Raw genomic sequence first — 20,996 nt, forward strand, 5'->3', positions numbered from 1 at the left:
TATTTTTCTGGGAGGAAGGGAGTTATATTTACAAGGGCACTCCCCACTCCAAGATAATGAGAAAAAATAGTCTCCTTTATCCCCTAGTACTTGACAGTTTCATCAAAGCTTTAATTGTTTAAATGTTGTGGAAATAAGACTACAAAGTCAGAATTTTTGGAACCTTTTTTTTTTTTTATTCACTGAAATACTTGCATGCACAAAGTGTGAGGGCAGTGGCTACCAGCCAGAACCTGGATGACTATCCCATCTCATTCTTAATACATCACTTTTATGGTTCTCTTTTATATACTTCACCAGAAATTGCTTTGTGAATCTTCAGTAAACAAGTTATAATTTGAAATACAACTCAGGTATACATTTTGAACCTAAGAGCAGTAACAAACGTATAAGGAATATGTCTGAAATGAGATCCAGATATACATCTGAGAAGAGTCACAGTATTGTTTAGATTAGAAATAAGGGAGCTATTACAGCAGGGAGTGAAGCATTAAGGATGGCTTTTGTTAGTTCAGTTTTTAAGCTTAGTATGTGTAACATAACATTCTTTTGAGTATAGTTAGACTGGTTTCCCTCATGATGCATCTGGAATTAGTTTGGTGTGAGGAATAGGGTAGGGATCTGGGTAGAGACCTAACTGCTGTTTTTCTCTAAGGTTACCTAGTTTTCTTAATGCCATCTGTTAAACATTCTGTTATTTCCCAATGACAGGAATCATGTGGAATGTCATATCATCCTAAATTCAAGAGTGCATCCAGATCTGATCTATTCCAGTCATCTCTCTGCTGATGTCACACTACTGTCCTGTTATTTATCATAGGATTATAATTAAAATGTCTGAGTTACTGGTTAGCTTTTCATTATCCATGCAGCCTTTCCAGAACCTTCCTGGCTATTCTGACGTTTATTTTCCATAAGATCTTTAGGGCCAACATCAGAAGAAATTCTGATATTGTTGATTTAATAACTTTCCATGGGAAAAATCCCTCACCATCACAGTGAAGATACACGTTAATTAAAGGTTGCATTCTGATTTCAGAAAATTAATTATGTATGAAAATATGCACATCTTAGAACCAAGAAATATCATGATAAAAAGAAAGACAAGATATGTTGCTTGGAACTTAATAAAACATGGACAGTACAGAGTCACATGGGATTTATACCTTTGCAGCCCATTCTAGGCTCACACTCTTTTGCAGCGACACACACTGTTGGTTCATATACCTACCATGTGTATATGAGGATGTGGAAGGCAGAGGCATTCTTATTTATCTTGAGTGAGAGAAAGAAGAAAGAGGAGCTCTTCAGCTGCTCCTCTGAGGAAATGTTAGTTCGTAGGTGAACTTTGAGTCAGCATTTTTCTGTTTTCATATGTACAGTGTTATACTTGAGAAAGGGGAGCTGGGTTGTGCGTTATAGGGAGGACGTTTCTTTTCCCCAGAGAACACTATGTGTATCTTATCTGAAGAGGTCTTGCAAAAGGGAACATTCTGATCAGCCAGTTAGACTGACCTTGGACACAGACTCTCAGAAACAAAAGTATTCTTCTTTTTTTCCCTACAGGCAGCCTTGTTTGCAATCCAAAAACTTTTTGAAGAGAAGTATGCTCCTCGGCCTATCTTTGTAAGTTCTAAAATGTTTGCATGATGAACTTTGTTTTCTATTGTCATTTTGAGGGTAGGGTTTTTGTTTTCCTTGCTTAGTAGAACTATTGATAGTCTCGTTTAGGAACCACCTACTTTAACTTCCTCTCTTCACCTCCCTCCTACCACCACCTTTAGACTAATGGCACTCCTGTCTCTGGAAATACAAAGAAAGTGAATCTAGAGGTGGTTGGTGGAAGGCAGACTATTCCAAAGAAGCCTGGCTGAATTGGTCCCCTGAAGCCAAAGGCTCACTCTCCTTAGGCCCAAGGAGGGATGGCCTTGCCTGCTGACTGTGGAGTACCCAACACTGAAGACACTAGACTCCATTTATTAACTCAATAGGGAGACCCACAGGAGAGTCCTAAGATTCCTTGGTGAGAGTAAGGTAGTCAAAACAAGGGGTATTAGAAGACTCAGATGTTTAACAGCAGGAGGCCAGGATACCTGAGGAATCGGTGGGAAAGCTTCTCCAGTGGGACTGGCTGTGTGAGTTCTAGAGCTTTTCTGTCATTGCTTTTGCCTCAATGACTTTCTCTTTTCTTTGTTTCTGTGGCTCACCAACTCTTCCCCCGGTCACTTTGCATTTGTCTATTCTGACCATTATAAAAAGTGCTGCCTTTGAGTTCCACAGTTCTCTTCCTTGTAAAAGAGCAAAGAAAGTCAGCTTGCTCATTGTATTTGGTCTTTGTGACTGTGTTCTTAATCTGAATCTATATTATTGACTGAGTTGACTTGTTAATTCAGATTTCAGGGACTATTGTTGATAAAAGCGGGCGGACTCTTTCTGGACAGACAGGAGAGGCATTTGTCATCAGTGTGTCCCATGCAGACCCACTCTGGTGAGTGATCCTTGTTTCCTTGACTCCATAACTTTTGGGGGGATCTTTTCTGATGGCTACAAGAATGTGACCTGGAAGAGTTTGCTTCTGCATATTTCCACCACTCCAGTTGCGTGGGGTGTTGGCTTTCCTCGAAGTACATTCAGACTTTTCCCTAAGGGCGTCAGAAGACCACTCACTGCCTAAATGCATGAATTTGAGTGACTAGGAGAGTTCTCATTCCTTTGGGGCCAGCCAGATATTTGCCTTTTTGTCTGTAAGTGTCCCCCTTACAGTTTAAGACCGTGCATGGTTCAGTAATGATGCTTTAAAACTGTTATTAGCACTCCCATTTTTAGGACAATGCTTTGCAAAGTTTTTTCACTCCCCACTTATGGAGCAACCAGAAGCAGTCTAGTTTGGACTAAGATGGGAATTCTAAAGCTCAGATTTTTATCTTTCATGTAGCTTTTGCCTTCTATTTAAAAATATCTCCCTATTTTTCTTATCAAAATGCTTTAAATTGCATACCGTGAATGAAATGGAAGCTGCAGGAGTATATACTGTTTTTCTCCTGTGCTTCTCCGTAAACGTACTATTTCTTCTGCCTGGAAGCTGTGCCTACCACCTAATCCTCACAGGTGTGTGCGCGTATGTGCGCACACACAAACACACAGACACGCTCTCCCCCAACCCCCCGGCTCCTAGAGTCCTCTCCAGGGAACCTTCCCTCTCTCACCAGTCGAGGTTGATGTTCTTCTCAGAGCACTCTGCTGACTTTTGTTATAGCCTTTGCCATAAAAATAAAAATAATAGTAATAGACATTCATTGAGAGTTGGCTGTATGCCAGGCTTGGCTCTAAGAGATTAATGTGAGTTATTTCTTTTAATTCTGGCAACAATGTCTTGAGGTAGATACTGCTGTTCCTGTCCTCAATTTTAATGAGAAGGGAGCTTAGCCTCAGAGTTAGTTGCCTAAGATCAAGTCAATAGTGGGTGTAGGGATAGAAGCATGCTCTTAATCATTGTGTTTTACCACATTTTATCAATTAATGATTTTTTCCCAAATTTTAATATTTCCAGTTTCAGAGTGTATCTGACAGTGGGATTAATGTGGTAGTGTGATTTCTTAAAAGCTGTTCTTAATTTAGAGTGCATTGTGATGCTGTTGATTGGGCCTGATAATTAAGAAAATAACTGTATTGAACTGGGTTGTGATTGGCTCCTTAACAGCTTGTGAGTTTTTCCAGAGCAATCTCTTAATCATCTGTATTGCTCTAGTGCTTAACAGAGTCCTTGGCACAAAGTAGGGAGGCGGTATACATATAACAGAAAATCTACAGATAGGAAAGTATAGGGGTCTCTGAAGACAAACTTTATCCAGTTTGTTTTTAGATTTTTTTGTCTTTCCTCAAGCATGTCGAGCATTCCTTCTTTCCTTTTCTTTCTCTCTTCCCCACCTCCTTTTACTAAGTCTTCATTTGTTTTCTGGTTGGAAGCCCTAGATATTAGATAAAACTCTACATTGCCCCAAGTGTCCTCTCGTCTTTAGTTTGTGAGAGTTCTCAAAGGGTGCCCTGAGAGGACGTGCTCGCCACCCCTGCCTCACCTGCAGCAACCCAACGATGAGATTTTATTGAGGTTCAGAAGTTTATTTTTCTGTTCCTTAAGCAAACGTGCAGTTAATTCTGATTTTTGATCTGCTCAGTGATTAATTTTTTTTAATTGTTTTCCTATGATCCTTTCTAAGTCTTCAGCATTCAGCTATAGCCCATTCACAGAGAGACTATATTTGGTCTCCATTTTGTTATGAATCTTATGGGCTGAAGGGACAGATAGAAGGCAGCCCAGGAATTGGAGCGTTTTATCAGATCTGATTTATATTGTTCTAGGTTTAGAACTCTGAGTAGTGCCTACCTAGTTTTCTTCCTAGTATAGTACTGAGGATTGATCTCAGCATAGAGGAGTCTGCTTAAAAAAAAAGATAATTAAAAATTATTTGTATAAACAAACAGTATGTAAAAAGTGAATATGTAAGAAACTGTTGCTTGCTGATTTGTGTTTGTCACAAACTGTACCTGTGTTAACAAAGAACAATGGGACAGAACCTTTATATTATTATTATTAATTCATTAAGCATTTATTGAAATCCTACTCTGTGCCCTGGAATACAGGCATATATGAAATGGTCTGTGCTAGGAGAAATATACAATAAGTTAAAATATAAAGTGTTATACAGAAGTATGAACAAAAATCTGGTAGTACGTAGGATGGAGTGATGGTGTCCTTGTGAGATTCAAGGACAGCTTTGTAGAGAAGGTGACGTTTGAGCTAGTTTTAAAACGTGTCAGAATTTGCTAAGCAAAGGCAGGATGGATGTATCAGAATGAGCAAATAGCAATATAAGAACTGTATAGTTCATGAAACATTTTATATATCATATTTCATTTGAAATTTACCATAACCTGAGAGCTGACTGGGAATTATCTTCTTCAGCAAATGAGGAACTGAAGTCACCTAGCTATTGAAGAGATGAGTTAGGATTGGAACTAAAGTTAGAAATGCTCTAGGATCCTTCCTAATGATAATGTGATGATGTTAAAAAATTTCAGTTTATTACCTGGTGTTGAGTCTCAATGACAGTAGCAGAAGTTAAAAAAAAAAAGGTAGATTAAGAGATTGTTCCAAGTGGGGCTGGTAAATGGTGAAACTAAATGGGTCTATTCAAGGGTTGTAAGTTAGCCATGCATAGGACCTAGCAATCTTAACTGAGCTCTGGCTCCGTCAGGCACCAGAGGTCACAGAATTATGTTTGTTTTATATCAGTTTCAGGTTCACAGAAAAATTGAGCGTAAAGTACAGAGTTCACAAATATTCCCGACCTCCCAGTTTCTTCTATTACTAACATCGTACGTTGGTGTGGTACATTTGTTACAATATGAACCAATGTTAATATGAGGGTTTACTCTTTGTGTTGAGTGAACATTCTCCGTGGGTTTTTTTTAATAGACTTATTTTTAGAGCAGTTTTAGGTTCACAGGAAAATTGAGTGCAAAGTACAGAGAGTTCCCATGTACCCCTGCCTACCCCTCACCAATTTCCCGCATTATCAATCTCTCTCACCAGAGCGGTACATTTTTTACAATTAATGATGAATCTGCAGTGACACACAATCACCCAAAGCCCACCAAAAGGTTCACTCTTCGTGGTGTACATGCTCTGGGTTGGACAAATGCATAATGCCGTGTATCCACCATTACAATATTATACAGAATAGTCTCACTGCCCTGTAAATCCCTGTGTCCCACCTGTTCATTCTTTTTCTCTGCCTGCTGGCAACTGATCTTTTCACTCTCTTATAGTTTTACCTTTTCTAGAATGTCATATAGTTGGAATCATAGAGTATGCAGCCTTTTCAGATTTGCTTCTTTCACTTGCACTTAAGGCTTATCCGTGTCTTTTCACATCTTGATAGCTCATTTCTTTTTATCACTGAATAATATCCCCTTGTCTGAATGTACCACAGTTTGTTTATCCATTCTCCTATTGAAAGACATCTTGGTTGCTTCCAAGTTTTGACAATTATGAATAAGGTTATAAACATTCATATGTGGCTTTTTGTGTGGACATAAGCTTTCAACTCATTGGGGAAGTACTTAGAAGTGTCGTTGATGGATTGCATGGTAAGACTATGTTTAGCTCTCTAAGAAACTTCCGAACTGTCTTCCAAAGTGGCTGTGCCGTTTTGGTTTCCTAACAGCACCAACTGAGAGTTCCTGTTGCTCCATATCCTCACCAGCGTTGGGGCTGTCAGTGTTTTGGATTTGGCTGTTCTAATAGGTGGAAAATGGTATCTCATTGTTTTAATTGTCAATTCTCTAATGACATACCATGTGGAGCATCTTTTCATATACTTACTCACCATCTGTGTATCTTCTTTGTTGAATATCTCTTCAGATCTTTTGCTCATTTTTTTGGTTGGATTATTTCTTATTGTTGAGTTTTTTTTTTTTTTTTTTTTGAGGAAGATCAGCCCTGAGCTAACATCCATGCCCATCTTCCTCTACTTTATATGTGGGATGCCTACCACAGTGTGGCTTTTGCCAAGCAGTGCCATGTCTGCACCCAGGATCCCAACCGGCAAACCCTGGGCTGCCGAAGCGGAACGTGCGAATTTAACCACTGTGCCACCGGGCAGGCCCTTATTGTTGAGTTTTAAGAATCTATATTTTAGATACCAGTCCTTCATCAGATAGATGTTTTGGAAATGTTTTCTCCCAGTCTGTGGATTGTCTTCTCATGCTCTTAACAGTGTCTTTCATTGAGTAGAAGTTTTTAATTTTAGTAAAGTCCAGCTTATCAATTTCTTCTTTCATAGATCTTACTTTTGATGTTGTATCTAAAAACTCATTGCCAAACCCATGTCACCTAGGTTTTCTCCTGTGTTATTTATATATTTATATGTATTTATATCTTTAATAGTTTTGCAATTTACATTTAGGTCTATGATCCATTTTGAGTTAATTTTTATAAAAGGTGTAAGATCTGTGTCTAGATTAATTTTTTCTAATAGGGACATCCAGTTGTTCTAATGCCATTTGTTGAAAAGAAAATCCTTTCTCCATTGGATTGCCTTTGTTTCTTTGTCAAAGATCAGTTGACTATATTTTTGTGGTTCTATTTCTAAACTCTCTATTCTGTTCAGTTGATCTCTTTGTCTCTTCTTTCATCAATACTATTGATTACTTTAGCTTTTTAGTGAGTCTTAAAGTTGGATAATTTGCCTTTCCATATAAACTTCAGCATCAGTTTGTCAATAACCACAAAGTAACTTGCTGGAGTTTTAATTGGGATTGTGTGAATATGTATAAAATTGGGAAGAATTGACATCTTAACAATATTGAGTCTTCCTATTCATGAGTAAGGAATATCTCTCCAGTTATTTAGGTCTGCTTTGATTTCTTTCATCTGAGTTTTGTAGTTTTCCTTACATAGCTCTTGTATGTATTTTGTTAGAGTTATACCCAAATATTTCATTTGTTTTGGCACTAATGTAAAAGATGTGTTGTTTTCCCCCCTGAGGAAGATTAGCCCTTAGCTCACATCTGCCACCACTTCTCTCTTTGCTGAGGAAGATTGGCTCTGAACTAACATCCGTGCCCATTTTCTTCTATTTTATTTGTGGGATGCCTGCCACAGCATGGCTTGATAAGTGGTGCATAGGTCCGCGCCTGGGATCCGAACCTGTGAACCTTGGGCAGCCGAAGCAGAGTGCACAAACTTAACTGCTGTGCCACTGGGCAAGCCCCAATGATGTGTTTTTAATTTCAAACTTCAGTTGCTCATTGCTGATACATGGGTAGATAGTTGACTTTTGTATGTTAACCTTGTATTTTGCAAGCTTGGTATAATTGCTTATTTGATTCCAAGAGTTTTTCAGTTGAGTCTTTGGGATTTTCTATATATACAATCTTACTATCTGTGAACAAGGGCAGTTTTATTTCTTCCTTTTCAATCTGTCAGCCTTTTATTTTCCTTCTTCTCTTGCTGTATTAGCCAGGACTTCCAGTATGATGTTGAGTAAGAGATGAAAGAGGACTTCCTTGCTTTGTTCCCCATCTTAGGGGGAAAGCATCTAGTTTTACATAGTTAAATATGATTTAGCTATAGATTTTTTGTGGATGTTCTTTATCAAGTTGAGGAAATTCCCCTCTATTTCTAGTTTGCTGAGAGTTTTTATCATGAATGAGTGTTGGGTATGTGTTTGTTAAATAAGCTTTTTATTTTGAAATAATTTCAGATTTACAGAGGAGTTGCAAAGATACTACAGAGAATTCCCATGTACTCTTCATCTAGTCATTAATGTTAACATCTTACTTAACTGTAGTGCTTTTGTCAAAACTAAGAGTATATTGCTGTTAACTAAACTCCAGACAATACTCAGATTTCACGTTTTTCCACATCCTTTTTCTCTTTTAAGATCTAATCTAGTATACTGCATTGCACTTAGGAATCATAGTAAAAGAAAAAAAGTGGAATATGAAAAAGTGAAAGATCACATAGTCCAGTAGCTTTGTGGTTAATCCCTGATTCCTGAAGGCCTCAGGGGCCCCCACTGAGAGCAGTATTGGAAGGGTTTCAGGCTTTCCACTGTAACTTCACTTAGAGCAGCTCTGCTTTGATCTGTTTTATTTGAGTCCACAGCAAGTTTCATTTGTAAAACAGAGAGCCCCTTGGTCTTACTGCTTAATTTATGAAGAAGCTAGCTTAATTTATACGAGGACAAATTCTAAGTCTAAGGGCATCTTTCAAATCATTTATGGAGCCAGGACTAAGTCTTTTTTTTTTTTTTTTTTTCTTTTTTATTGCGTTCATAATAGTTTATGTCAATGTGAGATTTCGGTTGTACATTATTTCTTGACTGTCACCACATAAGTGCTCCCCTTCACCCCCTGTGCCCACCCCCTACCCCCCTTCCCCTGGTAATCTCTGAACTGTTTTCTTTGCAGGACTAAGTCTTGATCTTCTAGACTCCCAAAGTGGTTTCCATACCATTAATGTTCCTTCTACCTCCAAGATTTTCCTTTTTCTTTCTCTTAAGTTTTGTTTTCAAGTCAGATGTTTATTAGCAGTGGTAGTTTGGAGGCATTTCTGTTTCACAGTATACCATTTATCCAAACTGTGAACTTATGTAAGGAGTCACATCCATAGGCAGGGTCCTTTAGCTGTAAGATCATCTGAGGTTGGAGGCATGGGCAGAAATACTCAGTGCTATAGGGGACTTCAGTGATGTGGCTTTGACTGTAGCTGAATAAAGATGCTTTGAATCGTAGATTTGTTATCTGCTTGGTTTTAGATCTATTTCTTCATCATAACTTTTTATCTTCATAACTATTATGAATAAAAGATGATGCTTCTAATACATCCTTTTTGTTTTTCCAGCATTGGACTAAATTGTGCTCTGGGTGCAGCTGAAATGAGACCTTTCATTGAAACAATTGGGAAATGTACAACAGCCTATGTCCTATGTTATCCCAATGCAGGTATGTGTTTTAAGGGAGTTGCACACGGGGAAATCCAAATACACAGGACATGGGTAGATAGAGTAACAGATCTTGATTAAAAGGGTTTGTTTTGTAGGTCTTGGTATATAGTTGACATTCAATAGGAATTTTCTAAATGAAGAGTATTTGGGTCTAGATCACTGTTTCCCCTCTAGACTTGAAGAAACAGTTTGGCTCAGCCTGAAAGCTTCAGAATTGGACAAAACTTTGGGGAGTGAAGCCTAGTCACATAACTGACCAGAGCCTGGCCTTTGGTGATGGTGCTCGCCATGTGGACATGGCCAAAGAGATACAAGTACAAAGAAGAGGAGAGGGAACCTTCTTCTGCATTCCACTATATTAACAAAGGAGCAGATGAAGAACCTTGTGTGGTGTTGCCTTTTTCCTTTCTAAAAGTTAGGACTTCTGGTTTACTGTGTATAAAAATTCCTAAGATGTTTACAGACAATTCTCAGACCATCCAATTAAATATTGGTCATCTAGTTTGGGTTAACCAGATTTCCTGGTGAATGTTTTTGAGCACTGCTTAGCTACTTAGGACTAAATATTTTCCAGCCTTTTTTCTCCAAATATATATATTTTATCGCACAATAAATTTTATTTCCCACTAGGAGTGAGATAACTGGAAGGGGATAAGAAGTAAAATAGGAAATTGGATAATTAGATGCTAAAGTCTTACTTAGAAAAATTTATTTGAAAGGAGACTAGTTGTGTTTTACTTGTTTTTAATTGCTTGTCAGGTGCTCAGTAGTTCACAGGATATGTAGTACTCCCCTAACCCCACCCTCCCCTCCAAGCAGCTAGGTAACAAGAATGAATTTTCCTTATGGGAAGGGAGTCGGGCTGGGGGAATTCTGTCCCATATAGTAGTGACTCTTTTCTTTCAAATGGAAAAGAGTTAGTACGTTCATTTTTCTCTGTGACTCTTTTTTTTTTTTTTTTTGGTGTGATATCTCTGTATTTACTATGTTTAATATTAAGAATTATTATTGGGGGGCTGGCCTGGTGGCGTAGTGGTTGAGTTTGCATACTCTGCTTTGGTGGCCCGGGGTTCGCTGGTTCGGATCCCAGGTATGGACCTAGCACTGCTTGCAAGCCATGCTGTGGAGGCATCCCACGTAAAATAGAGGAAGATTGGCATAGATGTTAGCTCAGGGCCAATCTTCCTCACAAAATATATGTATATGTATTATTCAGTTTTTGCAAGTAATCACCATTTAATTATAAATACAAAAGTTTCTAACTTTGAAACCTAAAGCCTTTACAAATATTGTGTCTATTTGTTAAGGTAGTTTCCAGTAATGGTTGAAATATTACTTTTTTAGGTCTTCCCAATACCTTTGGTGACTATGATGAAACTCCGCACGTGATGGCCATGCACCTGAAGGTCAAGAATCCTCTTTCACTTGGTTTTTAAGAGTTAGAGAAATGGAATTTTAGATTTAGAATATTTAGAAGCAGAATTTTCTCCTAAAGAGATCCCAGTGTATATATAACAAATAAAAGCTTAGCTCCTCTGAATTGAGATGGTGGAAGCAGAGGGAGAGGCTAGCTGTCAGCATCCTTCTTCCCAGTTGGCACTCGTGGCTGTTGGAGAATTCCCACTGAGATCCAGCCAAAACTGATTGAATACGGCTGTTCTCTGCAGTCCTCCCAAGCGGTGGTTCCCCCCACACCCCAAACTGCTGGGCAGACTAGATGTCCTCCTTGCTCTCCATTGTCGCCATACGCCTCCTCTCCCATAAACCTCCCATCTTCGAATCCCATGAGACCATACTACCCACTACCCCTCCTTATTACTAACCCCTGGATCTCCTTTCCTCGTTCCTTGAATTTTTAGCTTCTGGCTCACTGACTTTCTCTCCTAGATGATTTCTGACTTAGTTCTTACGATTTCACTACCTTATCTAGCAGGTGATCTTTCTAATACTGACTTCTTAGTTCCTTGACTTCCTCTCTCAGTTATTGTCTTGCACTAACTAGTCTATGGTTAAACTCTAGACCCACACTGTCCAACATGTAGCCACTACCACATGTGCTTGTTGGAGCACTTGAAATGTGGCTATTGTGACTGAAGAACTGAATTTTTAATTCTTTCAGAATTTTAATTAATTTAAATTTAAAAACTGGTACTCACTTCGTGTATTATTTGAAAATGCACTATCCAGCTTGTGTTAATTTAGCTCAGCATCTGGGTAAAAAAATCTTTATTATGATCAGATAGGCAAATAAGTATCTCATTGCATTTTAAATGGTGTAAAGGATTTCATAGTATTTGAACTGTTCTCTGCTTTCAACCTTACATCTAGGGCATGTGAAAGCTTTATACCTAGAGTTAAGTATGTTTAGCTCTCTTTTTATTTTAAAATTAGTTATTCAGGAAATGTAGATCTTTTTTTCTGCTGAATTGGTAGTGGTCAGTTTAGAATTCAGATGAACTCTCTGAAACTTTGTCTTTGTCTAAATGCAGGACTTTGCTGCGGATGGCTTGGTCAATATAGTTGGTGGATGCTGTGGTACGACACCAGATCATATCAGGTACTAATCGCTGCTAAATGTTTTACCTTTTGTTATGGGATGAATTGTGTTCTCCTTCCCCCAGTTCAGACGTTGAAGTCCTAACACCCTGTTCCTCTGACTGTGACTATATTTGGTGACAGGACCTTTACAGAGGTGATTAAGGTAAAATGAGGCCATGTGAGTGGACCCTGATCCAGTCTGACTGGTGCTCTTACAAGAGGAGAATAGGACACAGTCACACACAGAGGAAGGGACGTGTGAGGACACAGGGAGAAGATGGCCGTCTGCAGGCCCGAGAGACAGACCTTAGAGGAAACCAGCCCTGCCAGCACCCTGATGTCAGACTTCCAGCCTCCAGAACTTTGAGAAATAAATTGCTGCTGTTTAAGCTGCCCAGTCTGTGGTATATCATGGCAGCCCTAGCAAACTAAGATGCCTTTATATTGTGAAAAACTCTAAAAATAAAAGTAGAAAAATAGTAAAATGAACCCTCATGTGCCTATCACACGGCTTCCATAATTTTCGGCATTTTGCTGTTCTTACTTTGTCTATTCTCCAACTTCTTTTTTGCTTAGAATATTATAAAGCAAATCTCAGCTATCACAATGTCCTACCCTTAAATACGAATACTCCAGTGCTCAAGGAGGGCCAGCTCCTATTTCTCGTTGGCAAATACATGCGTCCATTAGATTCTCTCACAGAAGGAATAGACAATAAGACAGCAAGCACCTTGAGGTCAAGAGAAGTCTATTCACCTTGCCTGGCACACAGTCATTGCTTAGTCCACGTTGTTGAATGAGTATATGAAGGAAGGGAGTGTGACACAAGAGCATGGCGAGGTGTGTGTTGAAGTCCTTGCAGTTTTGTGACTTATAAGAGGATTGGAATTCAGTGGAATGGAACAGAGGTTTAGGACTGTTTGTATGTTTTTTTTTTTCCCTAGAGTGACTGATGATCGTATTTTGAGCCAGTCGTCTCAATGTTCTGTGTCTGTTTTTGTGCGTGTAATATGTTCACTGTACTGAATTACCTAATATTTCACTGCTTTTGTTGACTTCTGCGATAGACTGTGTTAAGAGTCTGTGTAATTTTTTACGCATCTTTTAAATACGATCTGAAAGCTATCCATAGTTGAGTACAGTTTATCTTTGGATCTCTGTTTTTAAGATTATCTCCTTTTTAAAAAGGGGAATTGTTTAAAAAGGCGTGTGTGTGTGTCTGTCTGTCTGTGTGTCTATCTGTCTATATTTGCTGCTTTTACTTTGACCCCTGCACACTAATTTTGGGGGCAATAGAATGAGCAGTTCGTACTCGCCCTGATAAATTTAGTGAAGTAGCCAAATTTTTCAAGGTTGCTGAAAGACAGTTCATTTAATCTGGTAAGGTTAAAAAGGTATGAATAATTAAAGCAAATTTTTAGGAGTAATTATTTTGGAGTTTTAGTGATTTAATACTCTGTTCCTTCCCTGCTGTGTGAACCCTATGCTTGGAAGAGACAGGCCTAAAGGGTTTATTCCTCCACTCCTGGCACCGCCTCTCCTGTTTGCTCCTTCTTCTCAGTGATGCAGGCTTTTTCCCTTCTAAACTACTGAGTAAGAAGCAAGGACATATTTCATGTGTGGATTTGATGGAGCAGAGGACGTGTATGGGTTTGAGAAAGGCTGTTTGCATTTGCGCAAACCATCACGTATCTCTAGGTTCACATCTCTTAGTGCAGAAACTGGTACAGTCAGTGCACTCTACAGATACAGAAAAGTTAAACTTTATAGACTCATTTTCTGCATTTCTGAGAAAACTAAAAGGCGTAATTGTTGCTGCACATTTGGAACTAGGTATATAATTATGTGCATAATTATGTTAAATAGACTTAATTTCATAGCTTGAAATTAGTTTAATTAAATTTATCTTATTGTGAATTAATGGATATAGTGTCTTCTCTTAACTCAGGGAAATTGCTGAAGCTGTGAAAAAATATAAGCCTAGAGTTCCACCTGCCACTGTTTTTGAAGGGCATATGTTACTGTCTGGTAAGTCATAAAGACATGGTTTTTGGATTTCAGAGACCATTTGTAGATGGATTAATTTAGTATGTTTATTCTGAGTGGTAGTGATGTTTGTGCCAAGCAACTTGTTTATTAGGACAAAGAAGAATACATATTTTTCTTGGCACTTAAATGAATTCCAGTGAAGAAACTTTTGTTTTTCTAGGGGTGGGAGTGGGAAGGTGTTAACTTCTGGGGAAATGTGAATAAAGCCCAGGTGGTGCCCTTGGTTAGAATTGGAACTCACGTGGTCCCATGGCCGTTGTGCACTGCTTTGAAAACATTCTCTCAGCCACAGCCTAACAGTTTTAATTGTCAGATTTGCTACTAGTTATTAAAAATTCCAAACTGCCACAGCTCAGTGTTTTGTAATGGCGGCCGCTTCTTAGAAAATTTTGTTGCTTCTAAAATATTAATGTTGCTATCTTACATTTGCTCTGCATTTAAAGTTTTACCAAGAGTTGTGTTTGGTTCTCAACAGTCCTGTGAGGGAGGCAGCCTCCCCTTTTCAGAGAGAGGTGTGGTAGGATGGTTTATTTCATCCTTAGATCTTAAAGCTGTAATTGACTTCAGCCAAGGGCTAACAGTTAAAATGATCAACGTGTGCCAAAATTGAAACAAGAAGAGAAACATTTAGATCTGATTTTTTTTTTTTTAAGATTTTATTCTTTTTCCCTTCTCTCCCCAAAGCCCCCCAGTACACAGTTGTATATTCTCTGCTGTGGGTCCCTCCAGTTGTGGCATGCGGGACGCTGCCTCAGCATCATTTGATGAGCAGTGCCATGTCCGTGCCCAGGACTTGAACTAACGAAACACTGGGCTGCCTGCAATGGAGTGCGCGAACCCAACCACTTGGCCATGGGGCCAGCCCCCTAGATGTGATTGTTTTAAAGAATTTATGTGTAAAAAAAAAAAAATCCTTTTTTCCCAATTTGAATTTCATGTCCTATTTCTAATTTGCTTTACAAATCACCTTCAATCTGGGGCCAGCCCCATGGCATAGTGGTTAAGTTCGGCACATTCCACTTCAGCAACCTGGTTCAACCTACACTACTCGTCAACCATGCTGAGGTGGTGAACCACATACAAAATAGAGGAAGATTGGCACAGATGTTGCCTCAGGGCAAATCTTCCTCAAACAAAAAAAGAGGAAGATTGGCAACAGATGTTAGCTCAAGGCTAATCTTCCTCACCAAAAAAAAGGAAAAAAGAATCACCTTCAATCAGATTTCAAAAGAATGACATCAAACACACTCTTTTAAGTTGTTCTTTTATAAATTGCAAACTTAGAAAAATGTAGTTTTTATTTCAGATACTTCACATTCGTAAAAGATCAGAAGCGCTTTGTGTGAAATGCTTTTCATGTGATGACACAAGATCTCTCCAGCATTTAAATGTTCACCTCCCGGGTTGCCTGCCCTGCAGACCCCCAGGGTCTGACTAAGTATCAGGACACCCTCAGCCTAGCATGGAGGGGGAAAGCCCTGAGGATCATACCAATGGGAAGGGAAATCATAAGCCCACACTGGGAAGCAGTAGTCCTCCCGGTCAGTGAACCAACAGCCAGGAATAGTGTTATAATTACCGTCTTACATTCAGTATTTTCCTCTCCCTCATATCTGTTTCTTACCCAACCAATGCTTTGGCAAAGGACTCAAAAGCCATTTTCTTTTACTAACAACAGCTATGATTGCTGGTGCTAATTTTGTGCATATCACTGTTATCTAGTGTCACTTTTACAATATCAGGATGAGGCAGGTACTCTCACTATCTCTGTTTTATAAGGTCAGAGGCTCTGAGTGAAGTTGGCCGGGGTTGTTCACTGAGATGGCTTGGCAGGGCTTTGAGCCGGAGGCTGGCTGTCTTCAGAGCCTACCTGTAAGCATCCAGCAAGACTCCTTTTCCTAATGTTTTAAATATAATGAATAAAGCAAAAACAGTTACAGGCCTTCCTGTCATGATATTTTACACTGCATGTTGCTTTTTACATAAGTGTAATGTATCCACATTATTAGCTGGTATTTGCTCCTAAATTGGCTGTAGCAGGGGAGATGTTCTTATCCCTTGGCAAATAAAGGAAGAGGTGCAGAAAGCCCGAGTGACTTGCCCAGAGTCAGCTCAGGCATGGTGGGCCTGCATGGTAGCTTCTGTCTCCCAGGGCTCAGCCTGGCTCCTCCCTCTAGACCCCATTTGGCCTTGCTGGTTATGGGTTCTTGCCCTCTGGATCCAAGAGTTGTGGTAAAGCTCTAAACACACCATTGGTGGGGTTAAGGAAGCTCGTGCCATCTGGCTTCAGGTTGATGTCCGAGTGAACAGCAATCCTTTCGATTCTAACTTCATGGCTTTTCCCCAGACTCTTGGTTAAATAAATAGGGATTTGATGATAATTTTTCCTTTTCTCTCAGAGCTGGTATGATTCAGCTCTTTAGAGAAATTGGAAATTTAAAACCCTGAGATATTTCTTCTTTTGAAAGTTCTGGTTGGAAATGTTGCTGCAACATACAGCCTTTTTTATGTTTAAATATCCCTTGGGGAGAAGGATATGGTCCTGTTTTCACACTGGATCTCCTGTCTAGTCAGATGGGCTTTGGCGCAGAAACTTCTTTTCTTTCTCATGAAAACGTTTGTTCTCTTTTTGTCTAATGTCACCATATGCATTTTCAGAAGTTTTTCAAAATGCTTCTTTTAAGGTCTAGAGCCCTTCAGGATTGGACCGTACACCAACTTTGTTAACATTGGAGAGCGCTGTAACGTGGCAGGATCCAGGAAGTTTGCTAAACTCATCATGGCAGGAAACTATGAAGTGAGCATCTTAATAGGACCCTTGAGGCATCTGCCATGTTTTTGGCTGGACAGTATGTAAATAAAACAGCTCTGCTTTTGATAGTGTTATTAGCAGAGCCGCTGGGAAGTGTGAGAAGAACAGTCACGTGTGTTTGCAGCAGGCTCAGCTGGTGGGAGGATGAGGCTTTGAAAAATTGAAGATGCTGTTGTCAATATTTGTCAAAAAGTACTGCATTCGGGGTATGAAGTGGGAAGAGATGGGAGGGATCCTAGTTCCAGCTATTTCTATTAATTGTGAAATAAGTGAAAAAATTTCAGAACACTCTTCATTTTGGCTTCTCACAAATCCTTCTATGGAGAGGGAAAGCCAAGAAAATTCCTGTTCAGTTCCTCATGACCCCATCAAACACTGACTGATGTGGTATTATTGATTCTGTAGCTGTAGAGGAAAATAAACAAGCAAATGCAAAAGAAAGAGTGACTTCCTGCCTTGAAAAATTTACATAATAGTTTAGCCATAGTAGTTTTAAGCTCAGTCACTCTGGATGAGCAAAATTTAATTCAAATAGAGCTTACCCTAAACATCTGGATAGATTTTCTTTTTCTTATGCAGATAGAAGTTAAAAATGGAGGAATTTGGGGCCAGCCCTGTGGCCTAGTGATTTAGTTCAGCGTGCTCTGCTTTGGTGGCCTGGGTTTGTGGGTTTGATTCTGGGGGCAGACCTACACCACTTATCAGCCATGCTGTGGTGGTGACCCACATAGGAAATAGAGGAAGATTGGCATAGATGTTAGCTCGGGACTAATCTTCTTCAAGGGGGAAAAAGTGGAGGAATTTGGTCCGGGCTTTAATGATTTATTTTATTATCAAACTTCTTTCACTTTAAGGTTTTGCAACCTTTAGGAAATAGATCTTCCGGAAACCAGTATCAAAGCAGACTTAGTTTTAGTCATAAAGGAAGGGCCCATTTATCACCATTTATCGACTTGTTGATGACTACCCCATGGCAACCCTCAGAGGCAGCCCTGTGGCGCATTACTAGGGCCTGCTTACCTGGTTCCTGGCAGTTCCTGGCAGTCCTCTTCCCTTCATTCCTGCTGGTGCTCACTGCTGCCATGTGCTTCTGTCACGGTCCTCCCGAGTTCAGAAGCTTTCACGGTGTGTTGTTTTTGCATCTAGGATAAAATCCAAACTCCTTAGGCCGTCATTCAGCCTTCTGCACTGAGGCTCCAGACTGCCTCCCCATCCTGATCTCATCACAGCATTCCAGGAGGCTTGTCTCTGCCTCTGCGCCTTTGTTCACGTTTGTTCCCTTCTGAAATCCTAATGGCCCTTCATAGTTGTACAGTGTTCTTCAGCTGGCAACGTTTGTGTGTGTGTTTTGATTCTTACACCCATTTGTGGTGTCCCTTTCACCTCTCAGATTTATAGATTTGGTACTGAGAGCAGAGGGCTTTTTAGGAAGAAGCAAACGGTGGGAGTAATAATCTCTCGTTTAATAAGGTCTTATTATATTCCAGTCACTGCGCTAGCACTTTTCAGGTTGGCCTGGCTTCTCTCTGCTTCCTCCAGTCCATCCCGCAGGGGCCAACTGGAGACTCTCCCCCTCACGTAGCTTTCTCCATTTCAGTCCACAGAGACCTTGCCTTTCCCTGCTGTATAGACGGCTGTGACATTTGACTCACGCATTATATGGTAGCACAGTTAGTTTTTTTATATGACTATGTCCTGGGCCCCCAACTAGATGTAAGCCCTTCAAGAACAGGATTGTTACTTATACTTGTTTTTATTCTTTACATCATTTAACACATTGCTGATACTGAAAAACATTTTTCGATTTGCTGAATTTTGTGATCCTTTTCTCTGTGTAACCTTGTGTCATTAGGAATTGTCTTTCTTTGTGGCAAAGAGTTTCGTGCCTGTTCTGTGACAATGATTGCTAGAAATTTCTATTTGGTTTTCTTGGGCTAAGAAAAAATTAGGACAACATCAGACTCTACTGTTGATTTTCTCTCTTCTTATTTTATTACACTGTGAAGTGTATGGTGATGACTCAAACAAAATAGTCTCTACTCTATCAGTTAGAAAGCATTATTGAATATGAATATTTTGCCCAGCATTGTTCAAAGGAGATTGGGAGATACGTAAGACCTTTCTAGATTTCCAAACACTTAAAATCTATTTTGAGGAATAAGCTAATACTCATGAAATCATGAGGAAATGGTGATGTAATAAACCATGTCACGTGATAATGCTTATAATCGTTAGAGAAGTTTAGAGGCAGCAGATCGTTGTGGAATAAGCAGTGTTTCCCAAAGTGAGTTCTCTGGACCACTGATCCTGCCAGATATTCCTTAAATGGTCATAAGTGAGAAATGCTGCATATTCTATTCTGTTCGTGGAGGGTTACAGTGTCTAAAAGTATAGTAAAGGATTTGAAGAGCCTTCCAGTATAAAAATCTGCCACAATTTGTTTAACTCACATTTCTTTTCATGTACTTCCTGTCAACAGGCAACAATGAATGCTTTGTGTGTTTTGGCAAACTAAAGAATTACATAAGTTTTGGATGATTTCTCTAAGGACTTTTCTTGGAGGAGTTAGTTACTTAAGCTGGATCTTAAACAAGACAGAGGGGAACAGTATTGTATTCCAAGCAGAGGGGGCAACATGATCTGTGACACAGAGGTGGAAACAGACTTGGCTGGGTGAAGGGTACCAGTCGGGGAGGAGTGTGAAGTCCAGTTATGTAAGAAGATGGGGCAAGGTCACAGGAAAGCCTTGAACACCAGGCTAAGGAGTTTGGGTTCTTTATGGTAGAAAAACAGAGGCTTGGTGGATTCTGAGTGGCAAAATAATGTGATGGAAGAGATGTTTAAGAAAGGTTAATCTGTGCTGTTGATAGGAGAAGAGCAGGCTCAGAGTCTGGCAGGCTGGCTCGTTAGTCTAGAATAATTTGAAAGGACTGCTGGAGATGGTACAGGATGACTTTTGTTAGCCTTCTCTTGAGTCACCTCCTAATGCTGCCTCCTCTTGCGTTCTTTCCTCAGGAAGCACTGAGTATTGCCAAAGTGCAGGTGGAAATGGGAGCCCAGGTGTTGGATATCAACATGGATGATGGCATGCTAGATGGTCCAAGTGCAATGACCAGATTTTGCAACTTCATTGCGTCTGAGCCTGACATTGCCAAGGTTGTACAACATTTTTATTCAAGGGAATTTATGTCTTGCTCCGTCACTCATTTAACTTTGTCAGTTGTCCCATTCATCTGTCAACTCATGCACTGGTTTTCTGTTTTCCTATGTTCAAAGTCCCAACCGTTTCTGATTGTCAGTTTTCTTGCTTGATGGTAGCCTTTCAATGTAAACTAGACTTCAGAGAGAGATGTGACTTCAGCTTGGCTGTTCCAAGGCTTCTGGAATTGGTCATAAGAATTGATTGCATTTCCTCTGGTGTCTGAATAGACTAAGAACCCACTTTTCATGTCTGTGAAGGATATACTCACCCATTCCTGCCAAATCGTTAGCTCCATTCCTACCATAGACTAGGGAATTCGGTTAATTCTTTCTTATTGCAGGAGGAAGAGACTTTTTTAGGCTTATCAGAGTAAGATAAAATTACAAAACAAGATTAAATTAAGGTATTATGTCAGCTTTTACATTCGTTCTTTGAAAGATGAAAGCTAATTTTTGTATCAGTCTTTTAAAAGATTTTAGATGGGTTCTAAAAACTTTAAAAATCTCACTTCATTTCTCTACTGTTGAATTTGTGATGAGGAGTGATTTTTAAAGTTCTTTTTTTTTTTTTTAATAAGAAACCTCCTCGTGCTTTAAGAGAGAGGGCTGAGGGCTGGCAGTTTTTTATTGGGCTTCAGCAAATGCTCAGTTAGAAGTCTTGTGGTAAGTGGTGAATTACGCTAACCCCTCCTTCATTTATGTCTTAAAACTCCTCAACTACAAAGTCTCATCACTCCTGAGAGTAAATATTTTAGAATTTAAGGTGCAGAGAAGCTAAATGACTTGTTCAAAGTCAGTCAGAATCAGAGGGGTAGCAGCTGTTTGTCAGCTGAGTCGTGGGAAGAGGGCTGTGCTGGGAGCCACAAGACTCGACTTAGAGCTTC

At 39.6% G+C, this 20,996-nt stretch overlaps 1 protein-coding gene across 2 annotated transcripts in view; it reads left to right on the top strand.

The window, feature by feature from the left end:
• Window positions 1-20,996, top strand: part of MTR (5-methyltetrahydrofolate-homocysteine methyltransferase) — a 100,383-nt gene that overhangs the window by 20,162 nt on the left and 59,225 nt on the right. For both annotated transcript variants that reach the window (XM_046654080.1, XM_046654082.1), the window contains exons 7-14: window positions 1,567-1,626; window positions 2,394-2,488; window positions 9,410-9,510; window positions 10,857-10,918; window positions 12,002-12,069; window positions 13,999-14,078; window positions 16,784-16,896; window positions 19,927-20,067. In XM_046654080.1, coding sequence (XP_046510036.1) covers window positions 1,567-1,626; window positions 2,394-2,488; window positions 9,410-9,510; window positions 10,857-10,918; window positions 12,002-12,069; window positions 13,999-14,078; window positions 16,784-16,896; window positions 19,927-20,067 — 720 coding nt within the window. The remainder of the gene's footprint in view (window positions 1-1,566; window positions 1,627-2,393; window positions 2,489-9,409; window positions 9,511-10,856; window positions 10,919-12,001; window positions 12,070-13,998; window positions 14,079-16,783; window positions 16,897-19,926; window positions 20,068-20,996) is intronic.

The sequence above is a fragment of the Equus quagga genome, chromosome 2 (genome assembly GCF_021613505.1).
Source record: "Equus quagga isolate Etosha38 chromosome 2, UCLA_HA_Equagga_1.0, whole genome shotgun sequence".
Taxonomy (NCBI): Eukaryota; Metazoa; Chordata; class Mammalia; order Perissodactyla; family Equidae; genus Equus; species Equus quagga.